The 24,254-nt window shown below is 53.5% G+C and overlaps 1 protein-coding gene across 1 annotated transcript; it reads left to right on the forward strand.

The window, feature by feature from the left end:
* The first annotated feature begins 1,923 nt into the window (after positions 1-1,923).
* Positions 1,924-8,237, forward strand: TNNT2 (troponin T2, cardiac type). Its single transcript, XM_051771694.1, has 12 exons — positions 1,924-2,077; positions 2,854-2,910; positions 3,451-3,483; positions 4,053-4,088; positions 4,346-4,367; positions 5,280-5,340; positions 5,470-5,586; positions 6,213-6,290; positions 6,422-6,532; positions 6,944-7,053; positions 7,601-7,691; positions 8,104-8,237. The coding sequence occupies exons 1-12, from the start codon at positions 1,972-1,974 to the stop codon at positions 8,146-8,148; spliced, it is 867 nt and encodes a 288-aa protein (XP_051627654.1). The 5' UTR covers positions 1,924-1,971; the 3' UTR covers positions 8,149-8,237.
* Positions 8,238-24,254: the final 16,017 nt, after the last annotated feature.

The raw sequence follows: 24,254 nt of genomic DNA on the forward strand, positions 1-24,254 counted from the left end.
AGGAGAGGGGAGCTGTGCCCTGGACATGGCTCCTGACAGAGTTATCAGTGCTGCATGAGGCTGTGTCTAATCTCCTATTTGAGGCGAGCTGTGATCCTGGGACAGGAGGGGAGGGGGGAGCCTTATCTCTGCTAAGATAACACTGTCACAGCCCAGCTGGGGACAGCTCCAAGCTCCAAGTCCTTTGGAGAGATGCAACATCTCTGTGCCCGTGTCCCAGCACTGGAGGACAGGCTGTGCTTGTCCTTATCTCAGCTCCTAACCCTCACTTTTTCCAATCTGCCTTGAACTCTGCCAGATAACCAGGCATGTCGGACACTGAAGAGGTCACTGAAGAATATGAGCAGTAAGTGGTGTGTTTTTAAACACACTTTCTTTCCCCCTATTCCCTCTTTCCCAGAGTTGTAGTGTTGCTCAGAGGTGCCATTCAGAGGCTCTTGTCATTACCCCAGCACCCAGCATGAACCCCCCCAACCTGTGCCCATCTACACCACTGCCCTGGCAGTGCCAGACCCCCAGCAGTGAGGAGTTTTGGGTTAGGAGCTGTATCCACACACATGGATGGGACAAGGGATGGTTCATACATTAAAAAGGCTGCAGTGTAAATCAGTGAGGTAGGGCTGGGAAAACCTGATGCCACCAGTCTGTTGCTGATGGGGTCCTGCTGCCACACCCAGACCATCAATCCCCAAGGCCCAAATTTGAGAGGAATTTTTGCTGGTGAGAGTTCCTGGGCCATGAGGCGTGTTCTGGAGAGATGGGGCTCAACATCTGCACTACACAGTTGTAGGGATCAGTGTGAACACAGCTCCTGCTTCTCATCCACCAGCTGAAAAAGCAGATTTGCATCCTTCTCTTGTGTTTCAATGCCACGACAAACTCACATGTCAGCAGCCTGCCCCCTGGGTACACCTGAGGACAGGCTGTGCATCTTCCCCAAGGTCAGAGAAGGACTTTGGGGCAAAGGTGGGATGTGAGATGACTGTTTCTGGGAGGCCATGGTCACTCAGTCTTCTCAAGCTGCAAACTGGTGGTGTGCTCTGACCACTGTCAAAGTGTCAGTCCTGCTGTCCACAGCCTGCAGAGTGACCTGGGTCTTGTCCCTGTCCCCACTGCCACCTTAAAGCCACCCACAGAACAGTCCTTGCCCATTGCTATGAGAAAGGGGGGGCATCCTTGAGGAAATTCCAGGTTCCCCTCCCGATGGATGCACGTGCCCCGTTACAGCAGCTTGGTGTAACTCCAGATACTTGTGTTGTGCTTTGCAGGGAGCAGGAAGGTAAGAGGACATGGAGCATCTGCAGCTGCACCTGGAGCACCTGCAGCTGCCCTGAGGCCAAAAAGTGATCAGAGAAACTTCAGTAACCTGCGTCTTCTCTCTCTTCTCTCTCTCCCGTGCCTGTGTGTGCTCTGTGAAGAGGAGTACGTAGAGGAAGGTAGGTGTTCACCTGCAAGGACCAAGAGACAAGTGCTGTGGGTTCAATGCTTTGCTTAGGGGGCTGTGGGGGTCAACTCCTTGGCTGCAATGGCCAAATCGTGCCCAGGAAAGGCGTGTTCGAGATTTCTCCGCCTGAAACATCAGTAGGACCAAAACCAGACTGACTTTTCCCAGGATCTCTTTTGTCAAAGCGAACCCTTGACTAAAAACAGGGGTGGAAATGCTGGACACGGGTATTGGCAGAGGTGTGAGCCCAGTAACCCAATGGGAGCTGGAACTTCAGCTGGATGTGTGTCGGTGATGCTCAAGCACAAACCTCCGTCTGCCTCAGCTCGATGAAGACACAAACTGCCCTGGGCACGGAGCTGCTCTGGGACACAGCTGAGCTGGGCTTTGGGGCTGGGCTGGGCTGGGGAGCTGGGCTTTGCTGAGCCTCTTGCTGCTTCAGGGCACTGCCAGGCAAAACACCCTGAGCATTAAGAGCAAAGAGAGGCACAAAGGGGAAACCACTGCAGTGTTTTAGTCCTTGTCTAATGCACTCCAGAGCTCCACAGCTTCATGGCCTCCAACTAACTCTGCGCTTATTCCTTCCCCTCCTCCCTGGCCCAGAAGAGGAAGAATGGATAGAGGAAGAAGACGGTAGTTATTGCACCTTTCTTTACTTCATCTCTCCACTGCTGCTGTGAATATGTCGTGGGTCATGTGTCTTTTGCCTCTCCCTGGCTAGGAAATGGTTTTCTTTCATTCTTCCACTTCTCTCTCTTGCTCCTTGCACTCACCTCTCCTGCTGTGCTGTGCTGTATGTGGATCTGCTCCTGTGTCTGTGGCTTCTCTCTTACATCTGCCCATCAAATGCACTCACGGGTTGCTCCCTTTACTATCTTCTTTCTCTTCCCTTCTGTCTTGCTGTGGGACCACAAGTCTTCCCAAGACCTGCGGGCCCCGGCATTGCTCTGACTCCAATGGAAGACTCTTGTGGGGCCACTGCTCCCTCCAGTGGAAAAATGCTCCAACAGTGTCACAAATAAGATTGTGAAGGTGCTGAAGGCAGGTTCTCTAGTGCCAGCCAACCCTGGGCTTCACTGGCTAGAGGAGAACGATGGAAATCACCCCCCCCCCTTCCTGGGGTGTAAGGGAATGATAGCATGAGAGGGAAGGAGGGACAAGCCAGGAAGTGGCTATAAATCCTTTAATTTCATTAATTTATTTTTTTTCCCCTGCCTGAGGACAGAGCAGCCCTTGGGTAAAGGTTAGAGCAAAATCTTTTGCTTTCTGAGCCTCTGTTTCTCTCTCCTGTGGCTGCATCTCCTCTGGTCTCTCTCAGTCAGCTCTGTGACACAGTTGTCCCATACCAGGATGTGTTGGGAGCCAGAGGGAACGGTGCTGTTGGACTCACACTGCCCTTTATCCCACAGGTCAGGAAGAACAGGTAGAGGAGGTGGAGGAGACAACCAGCGAAACCAAGGCAGAAGGTGAGTGGTGGCTTTGCCAGGGAGCTCCCATGGATTGGCAGGAGCCATGAGAGCTCCAGTGCAGTGCCAAAAAGGGTCTGAGATGTCCCAGTATGGCCTGTGACAGGGGTCAGTAGAACAGAGGGGCAGCTCTCCCCCAGATCTGTGGTGTCCAGTGAGGGGAGTATCAAAGCTGAGATGCCCTTTCCTGATCTGCCTTGGCCCTGCAAGCATGAAAATGTTTGTGTTTTCTGCTGGTTGCTGATCAGTTTGTGCCCAGCCCTCTGAAATAATGCCAAAAATGAGTCAAGCCTGTTCCATCCTCGGGTCCCCACAGGTGGGGTTTCCAGAGGTGGGGTCATGCTCTGATTTCTCTCACCATCTGAAGAGCACTGGTGTTCATGGGAGAGCTCTGGAACATTTGGGGTGGCCTGATGTGTGACCCCATGCTGTTACAGCTGGTTGAGGGGCTCAGATCTCAGCTATGTCCCCCCAGGTTTGAGTGCTGGGACCTCTCTGTGGTTGTCCTAATTCATATTCTCCCCATTTCTTTTAAAACAGAGCAAGAAGATGAAACAAAGGCATCAGGAGAAGGTAAAGCAGGAGCAGAAGAGAGATGGTTTTGGCCATTTCAGTCTTGACCCCAGTCCCTCAAGATACTGGGCCCTTGGAACAGTATTTTTGGTGTTGAATTCATTTTCTGTGGTAAACAGGGCAGAGCTGCCCTGGCCTTGTCCTGCAGCAGGGCAGGGGCAGCAGGAGGGGTGGCTGTGTGCTGCCTAGGAAAGAAATTCACCCAAAATCAGAGAACCAGAGAATCACAAAATTATTTGGGTTGGAAAAGACCTGTTCCAATTCCTGCCCTGGGCAAGGACACCTTCCACTAGACCAGGCTGCTCCAAACCCTGTCCTACCTGGCCATGAACACTTCCAGGGATGGGGTAGCCACAGCTTCCCTGAGGATCCTAGAAGGATTGAAGTACAATTTTAAAGTACAAAATACAAAAGGAGAGGGTGGCACTGCTGTTTTTTGGACAATGCTCTCAGGGACATGGTGGGATTGTTGGGGTGTCCTGTGCAGGGCCAGGAGTTGGACTCGATGATCCTGGTAGCTCCCTTCCAGCTCAACATATTCTGTGGTTCTATGACTCTGTTTTCCACAGGTGGAGAGGGGGACAGAGAGCAGGAGCCTGGGGAAGGTGAAGTATCACCCTCATTCCTTTCACCTGGGTAAGGAGGTAGCAAAAACTGCTCTGCCCAGCCAGGAGCACCAAAGTATGTCTTGGGTTTTGGCACATGGATGGACACCTCATTGATGGAGGATGATCCACAGTGCAGCCTGTGCTGCTGGGAGGGAGGGGGAGCTCGGCTCAGGGTGGTGGGTTTGGGTCAATGTGTGAAGGAAATGCCTGTGACCCTGACCTTGTCTTTCTCTCCTGCTCCTGGGGACCTGCAGGTGAATCGAAGCCAAAACCCAAGTAAGTGTCAGAGTGTTTTTTCTGGGGAAAGGTCTGAGCTGGGAGCTGTGCCAGGGCAGAGGCTCCATGTGATGGGCTTAGCACCCTGATCCATAAAGGGCGTGGGACAGTGAGGCCTCCAGAGCATGGAAACCCAGTGGGACTGGGAGATGGAGAGAAAAAGGGAGAGAAACAGACAGGTAAACATGGAGCACGAGGGGATCCTGAGAATGAAGTCTTTAGGCAGTTTTGAAGCATTTTGTGTGCTCCCTGGGAGAAGTTCAGCTGCCCTGTGGCCCTGTAGCTGGAAAAAAATCTGTGCACCCCAGCCTGGGATAGAGAGTCCATGGCACAGCCAGGGTCTGGCTTCTGCAGTGTGCTCCTGGCCGCGGCATGAGTGCCAGCATTCCAGGGACAGAGCACCTGCCCAAAGGAGAGGGGTTGTAAACCACAGCCAGGAACCTGTGAGTCCTCATGGAGCCCTGGAATGCTGTGGTGTGGGAGGCAGATCTGTCCTCAGCCATCATCTCTTCATCCCTTTGTGTCTCTGCGTGCCCCTACTGAGCATCTCCTGCCCTCCCTCAAGCCCTCAGAGAGGATGGTCTCCATCTCCCTGTGCCAGGTCACACTGGAGCATGTGGTTCCTCTGTGCCCTTTGGGTGAGCAGGGTGCTGGCAAAGGGTCGTGGCCACATTGTCTGCAGCTTGCACAGTTATTCCAGCCATGTGGGTGCCTTGGAGTGCTTCCCGGGAATGCCACGGGTCTTCCTCGGAGGCTTCCAGCTGGCAACTTCCAGCAAGAAGTATTACACTGCCCTGACCCCCAACTGTGCTCACTCTTCACCCCTGGGGACTGCAAGGCTCAGAGAGGAGGGCTGGGCGGGTCAGATACCTGCTGTAGGCCCACCATCCTCCTGCTCACCTTCCACTGCAGGGTCTTCATGCCAAACCTGGTGCCTCCCAAAATCCCAGACGGCGAGAGGCTGGATTTTGATGTAAGTTGTGCCCTCAGTTCCCATTCCCACAGGGTGATCCTCTCACGTTGCTCCCCTCACAGTGCCCAGCAGCTCCCCAGCTCCTGGAGGCTCTGCCCATGGGAGTGTTCCTGTTTCCATCCTGTGCAGGACATTCACCGCAAGCGCATGGAGAAGGACCTGAACGAACTGCAGGCCCTCATTGAAGCCCACTTTGAGAGCAGGAAGAAGGAGGAAGAGGAGCTCCTGTCCCTCAAGGACAGGATTGTACGTCTTCAGCCTTCCCCCTCCACCACTATAGCCACCCCCTCCCCTGGGGGCACATGGCCACCATCCTGTCCTCATAGTCCTGACAGGAAGATCCCTGCAGGACAGAGCCTGAGATCTGAGCCAGATTTTGTACCTCAGTGCCAGGAATTACAGAATCATAGAATCTCCTGAGCTGGAAGACACCTACAACAACCATTGAAGTCAAACCCCTGGCCCTGCACAGGACACCTCAACAATCCCACCCTGTCCCTGAGAGTGTTGCCCAAACGCTCCTGGAGCTCTGGCAGCCTTGGGGCTGTGACCACTGCCCTGGGGAGCCTGTTCAGTGCCTGGCCAGCCTCTGGGGGAAGAACCTTTTCCTGAGATACAACCTAAACCTCCTCTGACACAGCTCCAGCCATTCCCTCAGGTCCTGTCACTGGGAAGCCCCTGGCCCCTCTGCTGTGGTGCCTACGACGATGCACCTTGCTCGTGGTCACTGTCCACACATTCCCTTGGGAGATGTGGGAGCAGCAGATCCACCCTTGGGGCTCTCAGGGCTGTGAGAATCAGGGATCTGTCCATAGGGACAAAGAGGATGCAGGTTCCCGGGGTGCCCAGGCCAATGTCCTCTCCTTGTGCAGGAAAAGCGGCGAGCGGAGAGGGCGGAGCAGCAGCGGATCCGCAGTGAGAGGGAGAAGGAGCGCCAGGCCCGGATGGCCGTGAGTGCCTCTGGGGAACGGGGGGCTCGGGATGGGCTGGGGGGGCCTGGGAGCACGAGCTGTGTGCTGGGTGCAAGACAGTCCATGATGTGTCCTTCCATCTGCTCCTGACCCACTCCTGACCTTGGCAGGAAGAAAGAGCCCGCAAAGAGGAAGAGGAGGCTCGGAAGAGGGCTGAGGAGGAGGATAGGAAGAAGAAAGCTCTCTCCAACATGCTGCATTTTGGAGGCTACATGCAGAAGGTGTGTAATCCTACCCCAGGCGGTGCCAATGAAGCTGCTGGTGCTCCTGGGAAGGGCTTCACCACGGGCTGACCTCACCCAGTATTGATAGACTGTGGTTTCTAAAAGCAGAAGTCAGGTCACCGTTTTTGGGTCACAGCAGAGGTTACGGGGCCAAAGTGAGCTCAGAGCTGCTGTGAGCTCACCTTTGCTGTGCAGATGCTGGCCAGGGCAGCTCCAACCTTGCCTCAGGGACAAGGATGGGGATGGGGATGGAAACAGGTGTCTCATCCACTATTGCCAAAATTTCCTAAAGACCTCATGTGCCTCTGGAACCCCAAAAGCTGAGGGTCTTGGTGGCAGAACTTTGGATGGAGTAGAGCAAAGGCTGGGCAGATTTCCTTCCCTCCAATGAACTGATGGTTTCTTCAGTCAGAGAAAAAGGGTGGGAAGAAGCAAACAGAGCGGGAAAAGAAGAAGAAGATTCTCAGTGAACGGCGGAAGCCCCTGAACATCGACCACCTCAGTGAGGACAAGCTGAGGTGAGCACAGGCTGCAGGAGAGGTGTCCAGGGCAGGAGCTCGGTGTTGGGTCTCACCTCCTGGGGCAGGATCCTGGGCTGGAGAGGGATGTCTGGGGCTGGATCCCATTCTTGGAAGGAATGTCTGGGGCTTGCAGCCCAGACAAGAGGGTGATGGCACAGATAGAGAGGGGCTCTGACACCCCTCTGGGGACATGGCTCCATGGCTCTGCCGGGCCACCACAGCCAGGCTGCGTCTGGTGGCACCAGCCATCAGAGGGAGCCAGGCTCACACACATGGGACATGTGTGTCCCAAGGGAGCCAGGCTCACATGGGTGGGACATATGTCCTGAGGGACCCACTCTCACCTGTGTGTGACCTGCATGTCCCCCTGTGCACTGACCTCCACCGTGGCTCTGGTCCACGTGTGGGACTGGCATCACCGCCTGGGTAACACATTCCTGTCTGGACAAGCGGCCTCCAGAGCAGGGGAGGTGTTGGCATCACTCCCTGTCCCCTGGGAGCCATGTCCCTTTCCTGCACTGTCATCAGCTGGCTCTTCCCATAGGGAGAAGGCCAAGGAGCTATGGCAAAATATCCGTGACCTGGAGGCTGAGAAATTTGACCTGCAGGAAAAGTTCAAGCGGCAGAAATATGAGGTGAGCCACCAGGTCCTCTGTGACTTGTTCACCCTCCGTGTTCCTGGCTGCTCCTTCTGCTCCCCAGCTGGGAGATGAGGTGGGTTGTCCAGCTGGCCTCCCAGCTCCTGCTTGGCACTGCAAGAGGCTTCCTGCTCTGCTGCACAGCACAGCCCCATTCAAGGCCAGGTTGGACAGGGCTTGGAACAACCTGGTCTAGTAGAAGGTGTCCCTGCCCATGGCAGGGCGTGGGATGAGATGAACTTTAAGGTTCCTTCCACTCAAACCATTCTGGGATTCTGTTATTCTAAACCCCACACAAGAACTGCTGGGAAAAAGAAAGCAGTGGTGCATCTTCAGCTCGACCCCTGTCCCCAGCCAGGCGTGGGGCCTCTTGCCAGACCTCAGCACCCACCTGCATTTTTTCTTGCAGATCAACGTGCTCCGAAACCGTGTCAGTGACCACCAGAAAGTGTAAGTCCCTGGGCAGGCTGTACCTCCCTTTTCAACATCTCCTGTCCTTCCAGCTCCCTGTGGTCCTGTCCCTCTCTATCTCCCCACTCTCTCTCACCCTCGCTGAGCCACCTCCTTTTCCTCCCACCCCAGTCTCTGGTCCTGCTGGTGCCTGGTGTTCACAGACCTGCAGGTCTGGCCCAGAGATATCAGTCTCTGCTCTTCTGCTCCCATTGACAGACCCCCATGACTTACTACCACCACCAGCTTCCCCCTGTCCCAGAGACCCTGGCTAGGGATGGACTCTGGGGAGACCCCACCTCTGCATGGGGAGCCTTGTGAGGTCCTTCCAGCAACTCCCATCCCTGCAAGGGCTCTGCCCAGCATCCCAGGAAAGTGCTGGAGATCCCAGCTTGGGCTATGGGAGCTGTGCAGCCCTGCAAGGGCAGGGGAGCCTGTCCCCATATCCATGTTCCCTGCACGTGACTGGGGGACCCTTTGTAGGAGGGTGGAAGAAGGTGTTTAACCCCCACTCTCAGGAGCACCATGCTGCTCTCACATACCCATCCCAACCCTTCCATCTCACATGGGAGATGCTCAGCCGACCCCGTGTCAGGTGCAGCATCTCCCACCCACTTACACCATCTCTCTTCTCTTCTGCCCCAACATGGCCTGTTCCTGCAGCAAAGGGTGAGTACAGGTGTTTCTGAGCGTTGTGTGTCTCCCACTGCTCGTGTGCTGCATGGACACTGGGACATCAGGGAAGCAGCAGGGCTGAGGGACAAGGCTATGCCAAGAATTGGCAGCCAAAGCCAGAAATGCCCTTCACTTTCCACCCAAGCCTCCTCCTTCTGCTCCTTCTCCTCTCTGCTGACTTGTGCCCAAAGCAGTGCCTGTCCCCCTAAGCAGGTTAAGGAGAGTGATCTGGTGGGTCCTGAAGGATTCTGCAGATGTTTTTAGCCCTCTGCAGCCAGAGATCCAACTCATCAATTCTTCTCCAAAGGATCCTTAGATGGGGAGAAACATGGGAAGGGAATTGGGGCTCCTTAGAAATGCCTGGCAAATGCATGAGCTTGTTCCTACAGAGCCCCAAAACACTTGACTCAGGCCCCAGGGTTCTACCTGAGGGCACTGAAGACCTTCATCCCCATAGGGCAGTGAGCATCAATCAGAGGTATCTCACTCCTTTGCAGGACTGCTGACAGCACCCACCTCACCCCTCCTGTCATGGTCACTAATGCCTTATACTGCACGTGCTCTTCTGCTTCCCTTCCAGGTCAAAGGGTGCCCGTGGGAAGACCATGGTGGGCGGCAGGTGGAAATAGCTGACTCAGGAGGCACCAGAGGCTGAGCCACAGGGAGAGGCATTGCCTTAGGGCTGCCCCACGTGCCCACCCGCCCTTCCACTGCATGGGGCCCTGGCTGTGGGCACAGGGCGGGCTGGGGGGGCAGATGCTTCTCCAGGTGCCGTTTCTCATCTCCACACCCCCGGCTGGTGTTGTGTCTGTAAATAAAGAGAGCAGTGAGGGGGTGTGGGTGGTGTCTCTGTCCCGACGCTCTGAGCCCAGAGGGAGCAGGCACAGGACAGTCTCAGCAGAGCTCGACATAACCAGCACGGTTGCACACCTGCTCCAACCACCCAGGACCTCCTGAATAGCATTACCACAGAATATTCTGAGTTGGAAGGACCCACAAGGATCATCAAGTCCAACTCTTAAGTGAATGGCCCATGTGGGGATCGAATCCACAATCCTGGAGTTATTAGCACTTTAGTTCCTGCTTTTGCTGTACCTGTGCTGCTCTCTGCTCATCTCTCTGTCCCACAGTGCCTTGTGGGGCACTGCTCCCAAGTCTCTTGGTCCATGGAGTAGTCACAAACTCACCCTCCAGGCCACTCTTATTCCTATTTCCACCACTTGTTACAGGGCCCAGACCAATTGGGTTTGACTCCTCTGCGTGTTTCTGACAACATCCAGTGAAGCCTTGAGATAAGTCACTGTGGAGAGGCCATTTATCTGTGCCTTAGGGGTGTAGATCTCTTCCATCTGGCTGTGGGCATCTCTGTAGCACGTTCACACGTGCAGTGCCTGAAGTGGCACATATCTGGGTAACCCCAAGAGCTCCTGGTGGATCTGGACTGTAAGCCAGCTGAAGACACCAGCCTTGCCTGCCCATTTCACAGGGCAAACTGGCCCATGGTGTTGATAAACAGTACCAATTAAGCATTTCCCAGAGCAGTGAGAAAGGGAGGGACACACAGGGTGGTGGATCTTCAAAGGCTTCTTGTCCCTCAGCAAGATATTTTGTCTCCCCCTTTGCTGGGGCTGCCTGTCCTCCCCTTCCCCTCCCCAGTGATGTGGGGCTATCCTGCAGGTTGAGCTCCTGTTGGAGGATGATTTATTTTGCCTAATTCAACACAACCATCAGGTTTTGGGGAACAAGGCTCTGGGAGGCCTCACACTCAGTGAGGCAGCAAATGGAGAACAACCAGCTCCTTGTTGCCCACTTCCTCAAAAATGGGGTGTGAAGGGCTGAACGTGATCCCTTACTGGGACAAAAGGGGAGAGCTGGGGAGGGTGGCAGTGCTGGGACGTGGAATGTCTGGAAGGTGGCTGAGTGATGGTCCAGCAAGTGACATTTCCACCCTGCCTGACACGTGGCAACAGGAGAGAGGAGCACTCGGGACAGACAGCGGCGTCTGGTTTGGAAAGAAAACACCTCATTTTCCCAGGCTCGGAAGGTCCGTTCCCCAAACTTTTCTGGCAGGTGAAGGCTGGTGCCGGTGCCCGGTGCCGCACAGCGGCACTGCCGCCGCTCTGCCCGTCCCTGCGGGGCTGGCAGCGCCCAGGGCGGGGGTACCCGGGCACTCCCTGCTTCCCACAGCGCTGCCTGTCTCGGCAGCTCCTGGCTCCTCTCCAGCCCTGCTCCCTGCGCGCCGGGCCCGAAACCTGCGCGCTCGCTCCCCGCCCGGCACCTCCCGCCCGGCACCTCCCGCCCGGTGCGCGGTGGCACGGCCGTGCCAGCGCGGCTGAGTCAGCGCCCAGCCCTGCCTCGGACCTTCCCTGCGCCCCCTCCCACCGTCAGCGGGCACGGCACAGTGTGGGCAGGACGCAGCCATCCTCTGGGACGCGGCAGAGCACGCCGGGGGCTTCCCCGGGGGCTTCCAGAGGCTGGCATCGCCCCAAGCGTGGCATGGGCTGTGTGACGATGGCAGTGGTGCAGCGAGTTGTGCCAGGGATGGCCGGAGCGTGGCTCGGGTGCCGTGTGCTGGTGAGCAGCTCTGCTTTGTCGCCCCTCCTCGGGGTCTGCAGCTTCCTCCCGAGGGGCAGCACCGGTCTCTGCTCTCTGTGATCAGCGACAGGACACGAGGGAACGGCGAAGCTGTGTTAGGGGAGGGTTAGGCTGGATATTAGAAAAAGATTCTTCCCCCAGTGGTTGGTTGGGCACAGAACAGTCTCCCCAGGTCAGCGGTCACAACCCCAAGGCTGCCAGAGCTCAAGAAGTGTTTGGACAGTGCTCTCAGGCACGTGGTGAGATTGTTGGGGTGTCCTGTGCAGAGCCAGGAATTGGACTCAGTGATCCCTGTGGGTCCCTTCCAACTCAGGATACTCTGTGATTTTATGATCCTGTGATCCAGTCCAACCTGCCTGGTCAAGCAGGGTCCCCATGGCATGTTGGAGCATTGCTTCCCCACTGCAGGATGGGGGACCTGAGTCCTTCAGGGCTGGAGAGGGGGTGCAGCCCAGGATAATGCATCCCCCAACTCCTGAGCCCGTGGTGGATCGTGGGTGGCACACAGGGTCCCCCACTGCCCAGGCACAGCCCACCATGGGGTCTGTGTGTTGGGTGACATCCAGGCTGTCCAGGGCAGCACAGCTCTGTGGAGCACAGAGTGGGTGGTACTGGATGCCATCCCTGTGGGCATTGCCCATCCTTGGAAGTGTGCTGTGGGATTCACCACTCCCACCATCCATGAACTCAGACACATGGTGGCCACGCCACACTGATCCACTGTCCCCAGGTAAAGTAGGGGGTGCCCAGCCTCCAGCTCAAGCTAAGGCCAAACACCAGCAAAAGAATTGCAGAAAATGAGGCAGTACAACCCCTGATTTCTTGCAGGTCAGGGCCAACAACAACCTGTAGTTCAAAAGACTGAAAAAGGATGTAAATGCTGAATTTTGAAACACCTTCCAGACGTGGAGCTCTCACCTTCAGAGTTCCCAGCCATCATGTTGCTGTGCCATGGCCCTCCCCAGCACACTCCCTGCAGGGCAGGCCCATTTGTGCAAGTACCTGACGTTTGCAAGTTTCTTATGATTATTTTTAAATGCCTTATAAAACACCAAGTTTCGTGGAATGTCTTAGCCCTGTAAAGCACTGCCCATAGCAACTCATTCATAGGTATCAATTAATGGCCTTTAATTGGTTAAAGTCAGCCACGGTTTCTGCTGATTCCACAGCTGTGTTAAGTCATCAATGAAGTCTTTAAAGCACTGCAAATATGGTTTAACATCCACACAGTGACCTATGTACATGAGACAAGTCCAGCTGACACAGCACCCAACAATGATCTGGGATGGAAAGGAAGAGGCTTTGGCTGCTGTCTGGAAGTAGCATTTTACTGGCACTCAGTGGAAGGAAAAGAAGCTTCCTGGTGATGTCTGAATCACTGTGTTTGCATGTGCTCTCATGCCTCAGTTTCAGTGCAAGGCCGAAGTGTAAACTCTGCTCCTTGGCGCAGGGCAGGCACCACTGGTGGAGCACGGAGGTGCTGAGTCACAACAGGAGCTGGGATCTGCCCAGCACTGGATCCATAAGGTACATGACTGGTAGAGGTGGTGCCTGCCCTGATGTGGTGCTGAGCACCAAAGCTGCAGTGATGCTGAGCACCAAAGCTGCAGTGATGCTGCAGAGGTGGCTCTGGCAGGTCCAGGCCAAGAGACAGCACAGATCTAGGGAGCTTTGGAGCACTGGAGGGAACTGGTCCCCAGTTGCACAGATCCTGACCCATCTCCCCTCCTGAAGGCACTTGGAGACCAGACTCACCCCAGTTTAGCTGCAGCAAACAGTGAGCTGTGAGAAAAGAGCCAGAGCCTTTAGCAGCATCTCTCTTGGTGTCACCTCTGACAAACTCCTCAGAGCCAGGTCTCAGAGCCCACGTTCACAGTTCCGAGGCCAAGTATCACCAGAGCATTCCTGCCTCTGCTGCTGCCTGACACAGCCCTGCTTCCCAGAGAGGAAGGGGCTGGGAGCTCCCTTGCATACACACACATGTGCAGAGTCCCAGACACATGTGCACAAGCACAGACAGTCACAGGTCCCTCCATGCACACCCACACAGAGCTCCCAGTGCCAGACACCATCAGAGGAAGGTGGAACAGCAGCAGTGGGTACAGGGCAGTTGTGCCCCTGGCACCCCCAAGGCACTGCTGGTGGGGGGCTGTCCCAGGACAGGGGTGCCCAGGGACAGGGGATGCGTTTTAGGGTGTCATTCATTTACAGTCACCTGAGTCTGTGCTGGGCAGGGGAAGCTGAGGGCTTGGGAGCTGTGCTGAGCTGGCCCAGGGGAGCACTGGGCAAGATGTGTCAGAGATGCAGGTAGGGGAGGCTGGTATGGAGGGGATGTGGATGCAGTGCTGAGTTTCAGTTTTATTCCCTCTGATCCTCTCAGGTTCCAAGTCTGTTGATGGCCAAAGACCCCTCCATGAGTACATTTAATGAGGGATGTGATTTGGTTCACAAAGCACTGTCACCTCTGCCAAGTGCAATGTCCTGCATGCTGTACTCTGCCTCCATGAACCCCCCTACAGTGTGTGCCCTGTTCCACATGAGCTCCAATTTGGGTCTGTTGGAATCTGAAAGAGATGGAAATGCCCAGGTGTGAACTCTCAGGCTTTGCCTTTAGACCTAGCATGACCCAAGCCTGGAAAAATCCTCATTACCCTGCAAGTCCCTTTGTATTTCCCGTGGGAAATAAATACACAAGAAGCTGGGCTGCTGCAGATGACTGAAGTGCATCAGCAGACCCAGGAGTGCCTGACCCGTGCCCTGAGATGCCACCATACCTCCCTCATCCCTGCCTGCTCTCTGCTCATGTTCCTGCAGCCTGACCCTGCTGAGCAGCTCAGCACTTGCACAAACTAGAGGGAGGTTTTGTCCAGTTTGCCTGAGAGGTTGAGCCTTAAACAATAAACAGGGAAGGAGGGAAAAGCAGCAGAGGAAGGCAGTGCATCTCTTATCTAACAGCTCAGAGGTTACAGCACCTGCTGGTGAGGTGGAAGATTCAAGTTCCTGTCCTTGTCTGATACAAGCAAGGCTTTGAGGTCTGGGTTTTAACCCTTGCTGAGCTGCACCACTGAGTCCTGCCTTTGTGTGATGCTGGTTTACCAGAGAATCCCAGAATGGTTTGGGTTGGAAGGGACCTTAAAGTTCATCCAGTCCCACCCCCTGCTCTGGTCAGGGACACCTTCCACTAGCCCAGGTTGCTCCAAGCCCCGTCCAACCTGGCCTTGGACACTTCCAGGGATGGTGCAGCCACAGCTTCTCTTCTTTCTCCCAGTTCTTCTGGGAACCTGTGCCAGGGCCTCTCCACCCTCACAGGGAAGAATTCCTTCCTAATATCTAACCTAAATCTCTCCTCTTTTAGTTCCAAGCTGTTCCCCCTTGTCCTGTCACTATCTGCCCATGTCAAAAGTAGCTCTTCCTCTCTTTTATAAGCCCCCTTAAAGAATCAAAAGATCACAGTGAGGTCTCCCCTTTGTATCTCAAGTTTATAAAGCTACACAGCCATGTCAGCCTGTGGCACAGGCAATACTGAAATGGCTTTGTGGCCCGTGCTCTCCTGGTTTCGGAAGCCCTGTGAGCCACTCACACCTTTTATCTGCACCTGTAAACAAACACAGTTGTGGCTGGGCAGAGTACCTCTGATATCATGACAAAGAGGGAACACTTTGATCCGGGGAAATGCTTTGATCTCTCACTGTGAATCAGATGCTGTTGATTAGCTGCAAAATTTGGGATAGCAATTACCAGAAGTTTTCCTGTGGCGTGGCACTGCCTGTGCCACATGGCCTGTCCTGTATTAGCTGTGTGCCAGGCCACACCTCAAAAGAAAATTGACAGGACATGAAATTCAAGTGATATGAAATTCGATTGAATATAAAATTCAACTAAGCTATGCCATCCTCAAATTATCAAATTTTTGGACCAATATATTCCAGAAAAAGAACATTTGGCTTTGAGAGATTTTCCGCCTCAGGGTTTTCAGCCAGGCCACTGTTTCAAGCACTTTGATGTGATTACAATCAGCAGCATCCTGGAAAAGACTAGGAAGCATTTCTGAGTGCTGGAAGAGGTGCTTACAGGCCCTTGAGGAGGACAGGTCTCCTCCCTTGGGCTGAGCATCTCAGGGATCTCCCCATCACCTCCTGGCTGCCTAGAGCTCATCCTCCATTGCTGACAAGTTGAGTTGGCTGCACCAAGGTCTCCACGGGGAAGAAGGCACAGCATGGAGACCTCACCATTACTCCAGATCTTCCCACAGGATCCCTGGATGCCCTCAGCTCAAGACCTGCTGCCTCTCCAGAAGCATGGAGTAAATCAGGCACAGTAGGTCCAGATTCATCCCAGCCCCCAGTGACTCTTAGCAGATGGCCTGATTTCAATTCCAGGTATCTCCTGGCAGTGGGTAGAGATAAATATCTCCAGAGCATGATTCAGTGTTGTGTGGCAGGGCAGAACCAGGATGGGGTCCTGGCTGGAAGGAGCACACCGAGGTAGGATGAGAACCAGCCCTGGTTATTTGCCCGATGGGGCAATTAGCTCTGTATGTTCCTCAGCCCTGTGATTAACTGCAGCCATCCAAACACCTTCATTGGGAAGGATGAGCAACTGAAAGAGTCTGAAAATTGTTGGCATTTCTTGGCGGCTGCAGAAAGATCCCAACTGCAGTTGGAAGGTCCTTGGGCTACGGGCAGGACAACCTGCAGACAAACAACTTGGAAGGAAGAACTTCTCTTTTAGGAAGAAGGAAAAGTGATGCAGAAGTCCCCAGAGCTTCTGCCCATGAACCAGGTGAGGAACCAACTGGGAGGGATCATTGTCTGCTCCAAGTCCCAGCTGTGGGTGGCTCCATGCAGGTGGGACACAACACAAATACCATCCCCGGATGGTTCATGAAGAATCAGGCCCTCAGAGGCACAAAACTCCTCCACAGATTCCAGACCCCAGTGTCCTGAGATGGATATTTTGGCAATCTGGCCCTGTGCTCTATGGAAAAGCATTTGGCCCAGAATATCTGCCTCGAGATATGAGGGTTACAGCTACAGAAAAGATCCTCTGAGGCACCTGAATCTTCAGTGGAAGTTGCAGCTTTGAACTGGGCTTTCTAACACTGTAGACACCAGAGAGGAGCAGCACGTGCTTCATGGCAGGTCCTCAGCAGCCTGCACATTGGGTGGGATGGATGCCCATGCTCCAGCCACGAGGTTCTGTGCTGAAATACAGCCCCCCTGGGACTGAGGTGTTGTGAGATGGGGCCTGGCATCCCTGAAGGGTGTCCTGGAATTTGGCATCTCCCTTGGAGAGGCACCTGCCCTTGAAGAAGCCCCATGGTTGCATTTCCTCCCCAGCAGTCCCATTTCCCCCCCCAGCAGTCCCATTTCCCCCCCAGCAGTCCCATTTCCCCCCCAGCAGTCCCATTTCCTCCCCAGCAGTCCCATTTCCTCCCCAGCAGTCCCCCACAACCTGAAATTTGCTGAGGATCTGGGAAAACTGGGTTTAATATGGGCTGTCATTTAGAGGTTCTTCCTCAGAGGCAGTCCAGGGATGTTTCCTGCTGGAAATGCACGCAGTTAGGCAGGAGTGTTCCAGACAAAATTATTGGCCTGAAATCTCTAAATTCTTCTGAAGGGTTGGGTCTCTGACTTCATTTACCCATAGAAAAAATCCCAGTGTTCCCATCTCTATTTTTCCCAAGTAAATGTGACCTATATTCCCCAAAAGAAAGGACCTGCAAGAGAAGTAACATTCTTGTGGAAGCTCAAGAATTTGCCCAAAGCAAGGAACAAGAGAACTGGGACTTCAACACAGCTCCTCAAGCTGCAGACACAGCTCCAAGGCCAGGTTCACAGCACCCATGGTTATGGTAAAGGAAAGTTAATCCTTCACTAAAGGACACTGGTAAAGTGTTTTCATTCTGAATTAATGGCTTTGGGAAAAGGCTGTTTGCAAACAAAGCCTTCCCATGTGGGGCGGGATGAGCCTCGTGGAGCTGTGCAGGGACTGTTAATTCAGCAGTTTCATCTTGCCTGCAAATTAAAAGAAGGAAGCCACACAGTTGGTTTTGGGGCATTCCTGTCGAGGTGTTGCTCTTTTGAAATTGGTGGGGCTTCTCCTGGGCTGGGTCCATCCATCTGTGCTGCTCATCCCCCTGGAACGTGGATTGGGGCGACCAGTTGGGCCAGTAAACAAGACCTTCCTCCAAAATGAGTTTTTACTGAAAACTTGCAAAGAGCTGTTGCAAGCAGATTGACTCACATGGTTTCTCAGCTCTTAGTCATGAGCTTCTGCTCTGGACAGTTAATTACTTTGTTCTTGTGGAGCCCTTTGAAGACGCAAAGCAGGCTGGGAAAGTGAAATGTTATTAGCTCATTACCTGCAATCTTTTTGTGTGTGTGTGTGTGTCACAGAGCAGTGAAGTCCAGGCTCAGCCCAAGATGCTTCACAGCACTAAAAACCCAACTGTCCACATGCCCAGCTCTGTCCTCATTTCAGCACAGCTCTGTGCCAAGGCTCAGTGACTCTTTAGACTAAAGCTCCCCAACAGCAGCCAGGCAGAACAGGATGGTTTAGCATCACAGCAGCAACTCTAGGATTTAGCCTTACCCTGACAGAACTATTGAAAATGTGGAATTTGGATGATTAATTTCGATCTTCTTCCTACTTGTTTTCACTTGGATGCAAAAAGGGAGAATGAAGCTAGTAGATGTTTTTCATAATTTATACCCTGATGTGCTGATGGTAGAGGGTATTTGGGGTCAAGTTCAGCGTCTGAGAAGTTAAATCTTTACAGAGGAGTAAAATTAAGCAGCTCAGAAAATTATAAACGAGATGAATTAGCATCTGTCTGCACAAAGCAGCTCATGTGTGTGTGCTGACATTCAAAGAGAAGAAGCAATATTAACAGTATTATTGTTGTGTCTGCAAAGGGAAGCTGTGGAGTGCAGCAGCTCCAGCAGCTCCATCTGCATAGCTGGTCACTGATGGTGCATCAGGAAATCTCACCACAGGCACTTCCAAAGCCAGGGGGATGTGGGGCTGCTGGAAGGAAATGTGTCCTCACAACCGGGGGCTTCAGCTCTTCTCACCCAGTTTCAACTGCCTCCCATGCAAAACTGAGCCTCTTGTTGAATTCTAGACCACCCCTGAGCATAATATCCACCTGTTTCTTAGGGAAAGATGGCATGTGGGCTGCCCTGGTCAGCCTGCAGACCTCCAGCTTGAGCCTCAGCTTGACCTGAACGTGCTCCAGCAAAGCCACAAGCACTAATTCTGTGGGAAAAGGCCGGGCTGAGCCATGAGCATCATCCTTCAGGCACGTGGAAGTACCTGAACACACACACACACAGAGGGGAGAGAAGATCTTCCATGACACAAATGTAAATTAAATACCTAACTGCTTCTGCTGGGTGCTCACTTCCAGACTGCAGGTTTCACCTGATAACATCTCCCCACCCCAACCAACCAGACTTCCAGTGCTCACCTTCTCCAAGAGTCTGTGTTATGAGTTGTGTTTCCTTTGTGTTGCTGGAGAAGAGGAGACTGAGGGGAGACCTCACTGCAGTTACAACTTCCTCGAGAGGGGCAGGGACTGAGCTCTGCTCTGGGGGACCACGGACAGGACCCAGGGAATGGCTGGAGCTGTGTCAGGGCAGGGTCAGGTTGGATCTCAGGCAAAGGTTCTTCCCCCAGAGGCTGGTTGGGCACCAAATAGGCTGCCAGGGCTCAAGGGGTGTTTGGAGGATCCTCTGGGGCACAGGGTGGGACTCTTGGGGCTGGGCCTGTGCAGGGCTGAGGGTTGGACTCGATGATCCTTGTGAGTCCCTTCCAACTCAGCATGTCCTGGGATTCTGTGACACAAATGATGAATTCATATTATCCCTTGATACCATAATGAATTCATGGTATTCCTTGTTTGGGGAATAAGATGTCTCATTTTCATTGCCTTTTGTGGCTACTGGCACCATTTATACAATTTCCAGCTCTCATTTCACTGCTGGGTCACAGCACCACCAAAAAAGGTGAGGCTGCACAAGCAGATGAAGCTTCCTTTGCCACCCAACCCTTCTTTGCCTTGCTGTATGTCTGACCAGAGACAGTGAAAGCAGCCACAAATTGCAAAGAAAATCCAGTTAGAAGGGTTTCCATCCAAAGATGAGCACAATAAACCACACTCAGAACATGAGTCACAGCACCCAGCTATTTACAGTGAAGTCCTCTTAATCCTCACCATAAAGATACATTACCCTCCAGCACATGGGCGGTGCTGAGCATGTCAAGCTTTTCTCTGAAGGCTTTTGCCTGCAAATAAAAGAAAGCAAATGTCCTGGGTAGCTTAATGACTCCAGGAAGAGGGTTTTTCGGAGAAGTGGTGATGTCAAGACAGAGGTTGGCAGCTCTGTACTGGTGGGTGCCCCTCAGGCACAGCAAGAGGCTGCAAGAGCATTGCAAAGCTGCTGTGGTTTCACCTTCTTTGTTGGTCTGACACCAGTTTCATGCTATGCCAGAAGGACATGAGATGTGTTGTTTGCTATCCCGTTCTGCCAGGGTAGAGCTGCTCTGACATCCTGGGAAGGAGATTGTTAGAATGGGTGTTGCTGTGTCTGTGCTCTCCCAAAGGATGAAGGGTGAGGCCCAGGCCACCCAGCTACACCTGAGCACCACCTGTCTTAATCTGCACTTCCTTAATCAGCAGTGGAAATAGAAAACTATTAATTTTCCCCTCCTTCCACCTTTGCTTGACGATGGGGTGAACCTCGTGCTGGGCAGACTATTCCTTTCCACTAGCCAGGCAGGGAACCCAGAGCAACTATCTTAGACTTCAGTCTCTAATTTTAAGCTGCCCAAGTGAAAATCAATTGATTCTTAGAGATTCCTTCTAACAGGGAAGGCCAGAGAGGTAGGAAAAGCTTTTTAGATGTGGTTATTTAGCTCAGTTTATGGAGAGCTGGTACTGGCAGTGAGGAAGTTGTTCTACCAGCCCTGCAAAGCCCTGCAGATGGGAAGGCAGGTACTTGTGTGCAAATGCCCATGGCCAGAGGGGAGGGGGTGGTAGATTCTTTTCCCTCCACACAGCTGCCCTGCACTGCACCATCACTGCTACCACTGCTGGCAGATTTATCATGCTTGGAGACCTCCAAGACAGCTTTAAAAACATAGAATCATAGACTGGCTTGGGTTGGAAGGGACTTTTAAGATCAACCAGTTCCAACCCCCTGCCATGGGCAGGGACACCTTCCAGCAGACCAGGTTGCTCCAGGCAGGTATCTGGGGGTATCACAGAGCACCTGAAGTTACATGAGGAGTTTTCTGCCAGGATTTTTGGGAAGGACAATGAGCTCTCAGGGATGCTTGAGCTGCTCAGGACCCAGGCAGGCATCCCATGCTAATGGCCCAGGATGCTCTCAAAACCAGCAGAAGGGCCAAAACATGCACCTGTAAGTGAGATAAACTCACTCCTTGCTGAGCTAAAATGTTGAAGGAGAAGATGAGGAGGTAGAGAGACCACGAAGGATGGAGCCTTAGACAAAGACCATCATGGTGCCAACACTGGCATCTCTCTTGCACCCTGCTTCTCTGCCTTCTGTGGTCCCAGAGGAGGGTGACAGGGTGGTGGCAACAGTCTGGACAGGGAACCTCACGCTCCTGGTCATCCTGGGAAGGAGGAGCAGCTCAGAGGCACATCCATAAACATGGACAGAAATAGCTGCAGTGCTCTCACATGGGGATTATCCCTGCAGCATCTTCCCAAATGAAACCTGAAGACACCAACTATTTTGGCCTGGATCCTCCTCAAGGTTTGGCTTCAGGTTGTGCCACACTGGTGCTCCTGTGGTGAGCAGTCCAGCTTTGCACTGGAGGGCATGGAGGTGCTGCCCTTGAATCACTCCCAGGAAGGCTGCATTCCCCTTTGGATAGTTTATGGCAGGTGCCTGTGGCTCTGCTGCTGCCAGATCACACTCATAATTCCATCCTTGGCATCGAGAATACATTCCCACATCCCATGCTCTTGGCTCTTTCAGCATTGGGCTCTCTTTGACCTGTCCCAGGGCAATGCCAAGCAGTCAGCTCCCTGCCCATGAGTATTCTCATGCTCATCCCATCCCTTTCCTGCCTGCTGGAGCCCTGACAGTCACTGTCAGTCTGTCCCTGTCTCAATTGTTGGAGGAAAAGCTCCTCCATCCACCTTTCTCACCCACCATCTGCCCCGTTGGCTAATTTGGGGCACAGCCTCATCCCCGGTTTAACTGCAGTGCCTGGGGATGGGTCTGGGGGCCCCGTGGGTAGGAACCACCCTCTCCTGTTCTACCTTTTCCTGGATGCCTCTCCACGGGCTCTGGTTCCTCCTGTTGCCAGCAAGGTGGGGCTCTGACTCACCTGCAGCTGGGTCTGGCCGTGCGCGGGACGTGCCGCGGCTCCGCTGCTGTTCCCACGCTGGCTGAGCCCTGCAGTGATGCTGCTGCTTCACCCAGGAGCTTGTGGCTGGAAGGCTCCAGGGGCAGGAAGGCCATGGGTGTGGAATTTACTCCGTGTACCAAGGGAGTCATCACTTCCAACGGCATAAACACTCCTGGAGCCATCTCCTCCTTCTCCCCTTTCTCCCAGCTCCTCAACCTCTCTCCTTTGGTGCATCCTGCAGGAAATAATTCCTGTGTTGCTTCTGGGCTACCCTTGGGGAAAAAAAAATAAATAAAAAGTATTTGGGATAGGCACAGCCAGTTTCTCATTGCACAGACAAGAATGAGAGAAGCCATTTAGGAGATGTGCTGCTGCCTGGGAAATCCAGAATCTGGCTGAAATCCTGCCAATGACCCTGCCCCGAGCCTTTCCAAAGTCTTCCCCCTCCTGAATGTGTCTCCTCCCACGAAAAGAAACAAGAATCAGTTTTGCATCCTGGGTAAAACATGCTAAAGAAAAGCTAAGGGTGGAACTCAAAGGCGGAACTCAGATAATCTCCAATTTTTTCCTTTACATTTTTTGAACAATTCTTTCAACCCTGCTGACGTGAGATGATTTTCCTGTTCTGCCAGGAGAGACCCTTGCTGACTGAAGCAGGAGTTACCTGTACTGTGAGATAAAGAAGCTTCCTGGGGAAAGAACAGAAAACATAAGGAAGAAAGCAATAAGATGCACAAAGCAAATCTCTGGTACCCTTCATTGTACAGCACCAGTCTGGGGCATCTCCCAGGCTGAAACTTGGCCTCGGGACCCAAAAGCAGTTACAGTTATTGCCTGAGCTCAGATCTGTTGGGAAAGATCCTGCAGTGCACTTGTAAGGCTTTTTGTGCAGAGAAGTGCCAGGGAAAGGCAGAAGGAACTCTTGTTGTTCTCAGGGAAACTATTTGGGTTTTGCAGTGCCAGGAATTTCCAACAGATTTATGAGCTTCGAAAATTTCTACCTGCTCTTTTTCCCTTGGGAAGCCAGACAGGTGTCTGCAATGAGGGGGTTATTCACTGCTGCCCAGGCTGGGGGGATTTTGGCTGTTTTTCTCCTCATTTGCAGAAGTGCAGCCAAGGCAGGTCTCCTGCAGGCTCTGTACCCATGTATGACAGTGTCAAGGTCTGGAGAAGCAGAAGCAGTGCTCAGATCTGGCCATCTCTCAGCTTTGGGACACCTGAGATCTCATCCAAGACCTGAAATATTGACCAAAGCGTTAACTGGGACCAGATCTGCTACCTAAAAATGACTGTCAGCAATCCCACTCTCCCAGTGACACTCCCTAGCACCCTGCAAAGTTTCCTGCAGTGCTCTTCCTTGTGCTGAAACTCTTTCTTGGTCATCAGCTGGGATGAGGAGGCTGGGAACACCAGGGATCTCATTTCTGCAGCAGGGATCTCATTTCTGCAGCAGGGATCTCATTCCTGCCACCACAGAGGGTGGTGCAGGAGGGGGGCAGCAGGGAGGGAATGACATGAAAACCTCTTGTCAAAGCCTTTTCTGCATGAATTTATCAAGTTGCAGAGAGCTGTGATGGGAGCTGGAGCTAAAGAAGCACTCGTGGGGCTCAGCTGGGGCTCAGCAGTGGGTGCCACATCCTGACAAACTGCACACAGTTTACTTTACCTGGGAAATGTTGCTCTGGTTGTCACTATTCCATTCATCCTAATGGAGAAGATGCTGTCAAGGCTCAGGTAGAGCTGCAACGTTTTCCTGCACCCCAGCAGTGCAAAGTGGACACCCCCTGGTGTTGGATGGAAGGGATATGGTCCTGCTCTTGGGATGCCTTATGGGTGTCCCTCAAAAGGCTTTCCTGAGACAAAGCCAAGCTTAGAAAGCACCAAGAAAGGGGCCAAGTCCAAGCCTGGATATGTAACAACTTCCCTGCTCGGGGAGATTCAATCTGCAAGGATTGTAACTGTGGGGAAGATAAAAAGGAGGGTTGTATGATAGAGGAGCACAAAGCCCTGCACATTCCAGGGCAGGTAACGAGGGAATGAGTCACTGTGCCTCACACAGGACTCATCCTGACCAGGCCCCTGGGGCAGAGGTGCCCTGGGGTGTGGGTTCATGAGGGCTGGGGCAGCTCTGGGCTGTGGGTGCCATGTACATCACAGAATCCCAGAATCCCAGGATGTGCTGAGTTGGAAGGGACCCACAAGGATCATCGAGTCCAACCCTCAGCCCTGCACAGGCCCATCCCCAAGGGTCACCCTCTGTGCCCCAGAGGATCAGCCAAACCCTCCTGGAGCTCTGGCAGCCTTGGGGCTGTGCCCACTGCCCTGGGGAGCCTGGGCAGTGCCCAACCAGCCTCTGGGGGAAGAACCTTTGCCTGAGACCCAACCTGAGCCTGCCCTGGCCACTCCTTGGGTACTTTCCCTGGCCCCCCAGAGCAGAGCTCAGGGCCTGTCCCT

This window comes from Manacus candei, unplaced genomic scaffold (genome assembly GCF_025592945.1).
Source record: "Manacus candei isolate 608988 ecotype Guabito, Panama unplaced genomic scaffold, ASM2559294v1 h1tg000139l, whole genome shotgun sequence".
Lineage (NCBI taxonomy): Eukaryota > Metazoa > Chordata > Aves > Passeriformes > Pipridae > Manacus > Manacus candei.

What these genes read in the sequence shown, in the direction of transcription:
- TNNT2 (XM_051771694.1), top strand. Translation starts at nt 1,972, where the DNA reads ATGCACTCCAGAGCTCCACAGCTTCATGGCCTCCAACTAACTCTGCGC. An exon ending in TGTCCCTCAAGGACAGGATT is followed by an intron (nt 5,587 to 6,212) that starts GTACGTCTTCAG and finishes CTCCTTGTGCAG; the next exon opens with GAAAAGCGGCGAGCGGAGAG. An exon ending in TTGGAGGCTACATGCAGAAG is followed by an intron (nt 6,533 to 6,943) that starts GTGTGTAATCCT and finishes TGGTTTCTTCAG; the next exon opens with TCAGAGAAAAAGGGTGGGAA.